Source organism: Protopterus annectens, chromosome 1.part0 (genome assembly GCF_019279795.1).
Source record: "Protopterus annectens isolate FY-2018-M chromosome 1.part0, PAN1.0, whole genome shotgun sequence".
Classification (NCBI taxonomy): Eukaryota; Metazoa; Chordata; order Ceratodontiformes; family Protopteridae; genus Protopterus; species Protopterus annectens.
The window spans coordinates 873155603-873165296 of record NC_056725.1 but is presented as its reverse complement, the minus strand read 5'-3'; the positions used below and the strand labels follow the sequence as shown (position 1 = coordinate 873165296).

Sequence of the window (9694 nt, the reverse complement as noted above, 5' to 3'; positions counted from 1 at the left end):
TTTCAGAGTCTTATAGGTGATCTACCCGGATATTCGTGAAGAAAATATAAGAAATTTTACAGAAAGTAGGGAGACAAATTGGATTATAGTCCTTAGAGCTGATAGATACAAAGGATTGAATGAAAAGGCTTCTATAAAACCACTACTTAAAAGTAGAAGGATACACAAATAGTATATATCCTTCTCCCTTTTCCCCCTTTTTTTCCTCTTGTTATTCTTATATCTGTATGAATTTATATTAAGTATGTTTTGTTTTCATATGTTTTTAAAGTCTATGATTGATTTTGAATATAAGTAAGATATATTTTTTAACATTTCATTCTATGCCTTTAAGCAAATTGCACTTTAATTGTTTATGTATATGATTGGGTAAAAGAAATTTGATTTTTGTATAAAATGAGACTTAATTGATTTTATTAGATGGTCTGATGAAGCTCTTTAGTGAAAGTGCTTACCAGTGCTGATGTGTTTTTTATTTTGAATAAATACATGTTTTTATGGTTGAAAAAGATAACAGAGTGCATGGTTGTCTCGCTGCTATACCTTACTGTGGATTATTGATTTTATTGATTTTCGGCAATGGGACATTTATCCTGTGGAGTGCTTTTTGCTACATTGTTTTAATTTTTTTTTTGCTTTTTTTTTTTTTTCAGAAAATAAAGCAGATACAATAAAAAACACTTTAAATGTACAGAAATGGCTATCACACTTGAGTGTGTAACCTACAACAGTTAAACAGGTAATTTAAACATAAAAATGACTTTATTAAAGTGCAGGCAGTAAAATAAGTACAATATGTAGCTGAAACAAGCTTTTTAAATCACAGAAACTCTACAAAATCAGAGTTTTACGCTGAATTAGCTAAAGGCAGCAAGAAAATGCAGAAAAAATTATACTTAATCATTCCAAAGTATTCCTTTTGTCTCTCTGCTGCTGTAGAACTGTACAGGGCACCAGGCAGGAGCTTGCTGAGCTGTAAAAAAAACACAAAAACCTTGCAAATGCAGGTTTTATAGAAGGGAAATGAAAGATATAGAAATTAGCCCAAAATGGCCAATAAACTACTAATTTCTGGGTTGAAACCTCTCCTCCAGGGACAGATAGGCTGCTGAATGCTCCCCTCCCTCACAGGTGAACAGAGAAATGTCCTTCTATCCAAGTAAGGTATGGACACAGAAACTTGTAACACAGCCCTGAATTCAGCACTAACCTGATAAATGGACTATACTAGCTTAGAAAGGTTGTAAAACAAGTATATGTTTTTTTTTTTTTTGTTGTTTGTTTTTTTCAGAAAATAAAGCAGATACAATAACAAAAACACTTTAATTGCACAGAAATGGCTATCACACTTGAGTGTGTAGCCTACATCAGATAATCAGGTAATTTAAAGACAAAAACAACTTTGTTAAAGTGCAGGCAGTAAAATAAGTACAATATGTAGCTGAAACAAAGTTAACTGTCTTCTTTTTAAAACATGTTTAATACTTTCTGTTGTACTTAAACCTGGAAAACAATCAGCTTCTAAAAGTGTGATCCATGAGTATTCATATACTTCTAACTCATTATTAAGACCTCCCCCTTTTTTCTGTCTGATTTCAATCACTCTAAAGTTAAATATATGTGTACTTCCTTTCTCCCTCGTATGCTTACCCAAAGCATTAGTTGCTAACTCTCCATGTATTTCAGATTTGTGTTCAATAATTCTGTCCTTCAACTTTTTTGTGCATTTCCCTATGTAGAATGCGTGACACACTTTGCAGCATGCAGTAGACCAAAATAGCTTGGGGTTGTTTTGGTGCTTTTTTTTTTTTTAGATTTCTTTTCAGATTTAACAAGGATCTTGATATGTTTTCTGAGATAACTAAAATTTTGGTAGGCATATTGTGTTCTATTCTATACCATTCTTTCCTTGATTTATCTCTTAGAGGCATGAGCTGTTTGGTCTCTTTTATCAGCCATGGAGCTGTATTAGATTTTTCCCTTTTTGCCCTAACTGATGCTATATCATTTAATATTTTTTAAGAAGGTGTAAATGAAGTGAGTAACTGCTTCATCTAGGGGTATTACTCTTAATAAATTCCTGTTGTCGTGAGGCAAGGTTGTAATAAACGTGTCTTTGTCAAATGTGTTTACATTGCATACTTGTTTATAGCTTATTTGTTTGGGTGAACCATGTTGTTGTCTGATTACATAGGCTGAGAGATGGTCAGATATAGTATCTGGTAAGCAACAGGATGATTTTATAATATGGGGTTTGTTTGTCAATATCCAGTTCAGTGTGACTGCCTATTAGTGTATTTGTTGATTCTGATGATGGAGATTATTAGCTGGGTGAAGCCAGATAGGTGAATAGTGTCCTTGGGTTTGCTGCAGTTTATGGATTGCCAGTCTATATTAAGGTCACCTAAGATGAAGGTTTCCTGGAGGGAGTTGTCAGATATCCAGTGTAAGATATTTTTAGCTGCAGTAATGTTGTTGCCTTGTGGAATGTATAATGCTGACATTCATATAGATTTATTTTGGCTGATTTTGAGGTATGCAATTAGAAGTTCAGCTTTATTAAAATTTGGGGGTATTTAGATGGGCTGGAGTTATTTCTAAGTTGTTTTATAAATAATAGCAGTGCCACAATCTTTTAAGATTTCTGTCCATTCTGAATATGTTAAAACCTTGGGGAATAATTTAATTGTCTGTTATTTCTTGCTTTAGAGAGATTTTGCTGGTGATTATAATGTCTGGGGAGTAAAAACCTAGACATGTATAAATATCATGAATTTTGCTGCAGATGCTTCTGAGGTTAATGTTGAAAATAATGTGGTTAGTTTCAGTAGGAGAAAATTGCGTCAGGAGCATCGTATTTATTTCAGTTTGTGATTCAGGTTACAGCTCTAATCATGTAGATTACTAAATTGTTAGTACTTTTCAAGTGTAAAGATATATTAATATTTTCTTCTCAAGCTGGTAATTCTGTTAATGATATACTATTGATACCTAAACAGATAGACAAACTCTGTATATATCAAAATGCTATGTTTAATGTTTGACAATGTATATAAAACAAGAATTTAAAATACATTGGGAAGCCAACCACTGTATTTGTTTTGAAAACATTTGAACTTGTAAACAGTTTTTGACCAAGTGGGATACAGTAGGCTATATCTGTAGCAGATATTATTCTATATGTCACAAAGGAATGCCATCCTCACAGAATAATAAATAAAAGTACACATTTCTTCTACTGTTGTAAAGAAGGCTGGTAACACATTTTTATGCAAACTTTGAAAAAATATATCTGCTGCCCTCTTGCATACATGAGTTTTCATCTTGTGAATGTGCACATACACACACCCATACATCCAAACACTAACTCAGGGGGACATTTGAGAATTAAAGAATGGCAGACGTATGCCAGTTTCCAATAGACTGTAGAGATGATGCATATTATTTATTTACATGGATGTATAATTAAAAAAAGAGAAAAAAAGCTTACATAATCATGACTCAAAATATCATAAATGAAAAATATAAACCTCAGAACAACTCAAGTACAAAAATCAGGAAATCAGGAATTTAAAATGATATACAAAAATTCAAGAAAACAATATGAGCAGTGGGTCTGCACTACCTAATTTGAATTATCTACTCAGACACCCTCAGCATTTGAATATAATGTTTGTTTATAGTTAGAAATTAAGCAAAAGGAAAAAAGTAAAAAAAAAAAAAACCCAAATTCACTGATTTTAGTGATAGTATTAAACAGCTTGTATGACAATGCCGTGGTCAATGTAAAGCCGCAACAAAGAAGACTTTGCTCAAATATAAACATCTCTTTAAGTGTCAACAAAATCATGCAATGGATAAATGCAATGCTCTCAGTATAGTGGTATGACATTGTAACATTCATGCTATTCAGATATTGTGACTAGCTGACACTCAGCTGCTGTCCATCTATGCCACTGACCGGTGATAATCAAACTTTTTCACCTCTCATCGAGGAGTAGAAACAAAATGATACAACGCACTCTTGATTATAATTTTTCATCTAGTCCATGAGTGAAGGACTAGAGGCCACCAGTAAACTATAACTTCTATACAGTACTACAGCTGAGTCCTACAACACATTGCTGATATGTATGACATGTTTCATTCACTGAGCTGCGTACAGTGTTTAAACATAGTACCTGCTGGCAAAGTTTCAGTGAAACCAGACTTCTTTGTTTACAGGTTGTATTAGCATCTATTTATTTTTATTTAACAAAGTGATATTAAATTTTAGAGTTGTTGTCAATCAAAAGCAGAACAAACATGAGATAGAATAATTTATTTTCTTTATAATGGCCATTTACAAGAGTCATTGAATCAGTTTAGTCTGTTTCATATTCTTCTGCCTTTGCTATAATTAAGCATTTTTATTAATACTAATACTTTCAATCTATGTTCAAGAAAGACTATGAGTAGTATTTGCATCTGCTCTCGGGTTCTAATCTGTCAAGAAATCTTCAAATGTCATTCTACTTTTAATGCTCCACATATTCTATGCAAAGCTCCTCCAGTTTAATTTAGATCTATCAAATCATCTTTTATTGCTCATTGCTTGTCTACAGACTCTTCATTTAAAATCTCTGCAGTGACTGATGCTCTAGGTAGCTGGTATAGCAACATTGACAGTCTTACATCTCCCTGGCATGGAAAAAAGGTCAGCTGTAGCTTATGAGGCACCTCCTCTCAATTACATTTCTGAGAGTCAAGTATGGAGCAAACATGGAAGCACTCTGGCACTTTAGAAGTGCATAACATATTGACTAAATCACAAAAACAATGCTCAATTAGCACTACATAATGTGTTATATAGTGTTCTCTGTTTCTCATTGCTTTCCTAATGACCAAAATCTGATCACTGAACAGATACAACAGTTATTGTATGTGACCTCATTTTGGCAAGAAAACATTATTTCTGATCATCAAATCCATTTAAGAAATGGACTAAGAGAATCAGCAATCCCCAGTGGACACTTAACCTCCCACAGGGTTGAAGGATTGTATAGGGAGAACCCATAAAAAAAAAGGGCACCTCTTCTGACATAAAATCCATCTGCCAGAATTGAAATCCTTTGCTGCAGCCACCATTGCCTTTCCTGCTCGGTGTTATTAAAAAGCCACATATAATGAGCAAAAAAAATGTACTATAGCAAGTATCTGCAGCAGCAGCAGTTATAAGGGGCTCCGTGTTGAAATATCAGATTGATAAGTCCCGAAACCCAGAAAAAAGAAAACAAAAAAACAAGAAATGAGTGACTATCAAACACCACTCATCTTTAAACTTCTTTTTCACAGGCAAGCAACCCCCTGCACCATCTGATGTGGGGATGAAGCCTGCCACATCCCAAATAAGATATTGCCAAAGTTCAAAAAAATGAATATCCTGAAAAATGTCAGTTTAAGTCTTAGTACACACAAATCCAGATTGTCAGTCTTTCATCCTCCATATTTCAGGACTCTGCATTCTGAGTACTAACATTTCAAACTTTTACTGTTACAAGGATCACTTTGTGTGTGTGTGTGTGTGTGTGTGTGTGTGTGTGTGTGTGTGTGTGTGTGTGGGTGTGTGTGTGTGTGTGTGTGTGTGTGTGTGTGTGTGTGTGGGTGTGTGTGTGCGCGCGTGTGCATGTGCGTGTGTGCATGTGTGTGTGTGTGTGTGTGTCTGTGTTTCTGTATCTATGTATGTGACTTTCTTTCTGTGTAAGTGTGAGTGTGTATGTATGTGTTTGTGTACATCACATTAAATATTTGTACAATATATATTTTTGGATATTAAGTACTTCCTCTAGCAATGATTACATAAACTATACCAACTTTGAAACATTACATTGAGGAGCTATTTGACATAAAAATATAAAAAAATACATATATACCTCTTATAAAACAAATAGAAAACAATTTGCCAGCTGATTCTATATGTGCAATAATGCCCTTCAAGCTGAGCATTATAGGGAAACAACAGTGGGTCTCAAAACACTCCTGGTTTGTACATTGTTTCCTTGTAACAATTTATTATTTATTTATTATTTTTTATTATTTTACATTTGTTAACCGGAATGGTCTGACTGGATACATGTCCTTTTTCAGCGGAGGCCCGGGGAGAAAAGCTCCAACACAGAGTTATTGATAATATTTAATACAAATGATGAGCTGAAAGAGCTTAACAAAAACATAGGGCTATTTAACAACACTGCCATTACTATTTACTATTTTTCTTTATAACAAACACATTAAAAATAATAAGCAAGCAAGCAAGGACGGTAGGCATAATAATGACATAGATAGGAGGATACATATTACTTTTTATCACACACAGTATAATCATCTTAGTTCTTTGTTTATTGTTTATTTATGTTTTAGTTAATGGCACAGAGGGTTTGAATAGCCAGTGACACAGACAGACTGAAGTGACTTTTTTTTAGATTTTGAATTGACTGACTTAGACTGCAAGAAGCATGTTATTTGGGAGAGAGTTCCATATTTTACCAGTGGTGTTGGGGTGGTAGCGGCAACCACCACCTAGGTTTTAGATTTAGTTGTTTGGACAAGGAGTCTGTTTGCTGAGGAAGGGCAGCTTAGATTGTGGGTGGAGTTTTTAGTTTTTTTTTATTGCTGGGTTCTCAGGTTGTTTTTTGAAGGTTTTGAAGCCTCATGCTAACAACCACCATCTGAGCATTATTGACACAGAAGAGTGATTCAAACTCAAGTACAAGAGTGTTGCATGAAACTGTACCCATTTTAATGGGGATTGTGATAAGGCATGAACATTATGAAAAAATGCAGTATAATAGAATGTAATTTTGAAGTCTAGCATATGACAGCATTGTAGTTACACTATCTGTCTACTAAGATAGTTCTGTTTTATAATTGTCATCAATAACTGCCTGTTCTTTTAGAACTAAAATAGTGATAGCCTTGTAACACTGGGCCACATATCATACCAGTTAAACCAAAGACATGTGTTGCTTATAAAGATATTAAAGTTTGATTGCATTATTGTACAATAGACACTCACTGATTTAATTAAAATTCAAAATAATACCCTGGAATTGTAGTGTTATTAGATCTACATTTCAAATGTTGCGGAACCTGAGCTCCAGAAGCACAAACTGGTAAGCTGTGTAAGCCAATGTCTACAAATTAAGTCGCATGCTGGTCGGGGGTGGTGGTGGTGCAGGACCACCAGTACAGCATGGCAATTACACAGATGTTACCTGCCTGAACCAGGTTAATTAAAGGCATATATAACAGTTATCTGAGTGTGAGTCCCTGAAATAAATCTACAGGCCTGGAGTGGATCTCATTGCTTGGAACTGCAAATATTACTTTGATGCTGTACAACATCAGAGTGACAATGTATTTTTGAGAAAGCGTGGATTGAAATTTTTGTTGAATATTTAATTGACTTAGTTTGACTTATTGAATGGTTTCCAGAACAGGGTGAAAATGGAATTTATACTGTGTAACTGGGACAATATGCTGTCATTTCTTAGAAACAGATGCATCCTTAATAATGTTTTCAGTCATTATCAATGATACATTAACAACATAGAGGATTATGATCACTTCTCTGATCATAACCAGCTTGTTATGTCTTTGAGACATAACTAACTGCCAAGAAATTCTCATATACTACCAGTTACAGAAAAAAATGTAGGAGCATGAAGTGTTTTACTGGCTTTCAATCCTGGTACATCACTTAACATGCAATATCAAACAGACAACAGCACACATCTCAGTTTTTTGCTTAAGAGTTCTGGAGAAATCCTAATATAATAGGGGGGCAAAGCATCCAAATCAAGGATTGTTTTTAGATATTGCTCATATTCACTAAAAAGACAACAGAACAACATATTTTGCACCAACATGCAATTTCTGATCAATAAAAATAGTTTTTAAGTCGCTAATTGATCTCATTTAGTTTGCTACCATTCATTGATGAACACATGACTGTTTTATCTTTGTTATTTAAAGAATTTTTTGTCTGTGTTAAATTTAATTTGTTAATTAGTTTTGTTTGTAATTAGTTTGCTCTGATGAAGTCCTTTCTAAAGAATAGGATGAAACCACTCAGCATTTGGTTTGAATAAAGTATTTCTTTTACCAGTCTCTACAAGTGTCTACATCCTTTTTACTGCAGCAGGATTGTTTTTTTTTTCTTGGGTCTGTTCTTAAACTTTTTTGTTATTTTCTAAACATCTTTATTAAATAACTAGCAAAAGACTGACACAGGTGAACATATATTAATATAAAAGACCAGTCATCATAACATTTTTCATGCACCCCCACATATTTTCTTACTTAAATTATTTACTTCTTTCCCTTTAACCGTGTTTATCCTGCTGAACATTAGTCTGTATGTATTATTCCTTCAGATTCCATTTACTTCTGTGTAACTTGCCCTTTCCTTTTTATAAGGACCACACCTCCAGTCTTTAATCTCTTTTACAATATTCAATATATCACTATTTTCTAGTAATTGTTGTTTTTTTTTGGCAGTCAGTAGCATTAAAGTTAATAACCCTGAAGCATCGCTAAGACTGGGTCACAAGCTAGGGAAGTGCTTAACAGCTTTATCTTTTCCCAGTTTTGTAGCATAATCATGGTGCTACATTAACTCCAAACAGCATTAACTAAGTAGTTCTTTTGTTGCAGTTAAAGCATTTCACATATACTGCAGTAAGAATGGATTTAATGTCGGGTCACTGGCAGTATTTACAGCTTCACCCCCAGAAACTAGGAACTGCATGAAGAGTTTATTGAAGGGATCATTGGATGAGACATTTGGGGAATTTCCCTTTTCTCTTCTCAATTAATAATTTACTTTTTTTACACCCTCTTGAACACTCCAATGGGAATGTACCCAGATCAGGATTGACAGAACAATCTTTGAATTAATATCTGAAGTTAAAGATACTTACAAAATACAAACTCAGGCTTCAATGAGGTATATTGAAATGAACTATTAAACTTTAAAAAATAAACTATTAAACTTTAAAAGAGAAGCAAAAGACATTCTATCACTCCAGAAATCCCTCATGCCACATGCCACACTCATATGCACCTGTTCTGTTATGTTCTTGATTCCTAGCTAGGGTTAGATTCCAAAGTGGCCAGCATTTGCTGTGACTATTGTGCCATCTCTGTTACAATGACATTGGTTAAGCAGATACCAATAAAATGTAAATGAGTTCATAAATTAAATAACTTACAGTTTTGTCAATACAGTGCCTGTAACACTATTTACAATCATATTGTAAATCTCTTGGAAGAATACCCTTTGTCAGGCATACTCTTCCTCTGATGACTGCTGAAATAGATTATAAAGAGAAGAATCGGCAGTACATATTTTGCACTGTAACACAAGCTTTAATGCTTTTTGAAACCAGCGAAAGAAAAATGCATAAATGATAGGATTCATTGCAGAATTAAAATATCCCAACCACATAAGAATATTATATAATTCCGGTGGTGAGTAGAAGTGAATATGTGACTCGAGAATATAATCACCAAATGCTGGAAACCAGCACAATACAAACATACTCATGACTATTGCTAATGTTCTCAGTGCTTTCCCACCCTTGTTTTGATTCATTTTATTCCTATGCCCAGTTACTTTATGATCAGTACAGATAACTTGTGCATGCTTTCTCGC

The 9694-nt window shown here is 34.0% G+C and overlaps 1 protein-coding gene across 1 annotated transcript in view; it reads right to left on the bottom strand.

Moving 5' to 3' along the window:
- Positions 1–9322: 9322 nt before the first annotated feature.
- Positions 9323–9694, bottom strand: part of LOC122796120 (trace amine-associated receptor 4-like) — a 1032-nt gene continuing 660 nt past the window's right edge. Inside the window, exon 1 of the mRNA XM_044064535.1 lies at positions 9323–9694. This exon is cut by the window's right edge and continues 660 nt beyond it. Coding sequence (XP_043920470.1) covers positions 9323–9694 — 372 coding nt within the window.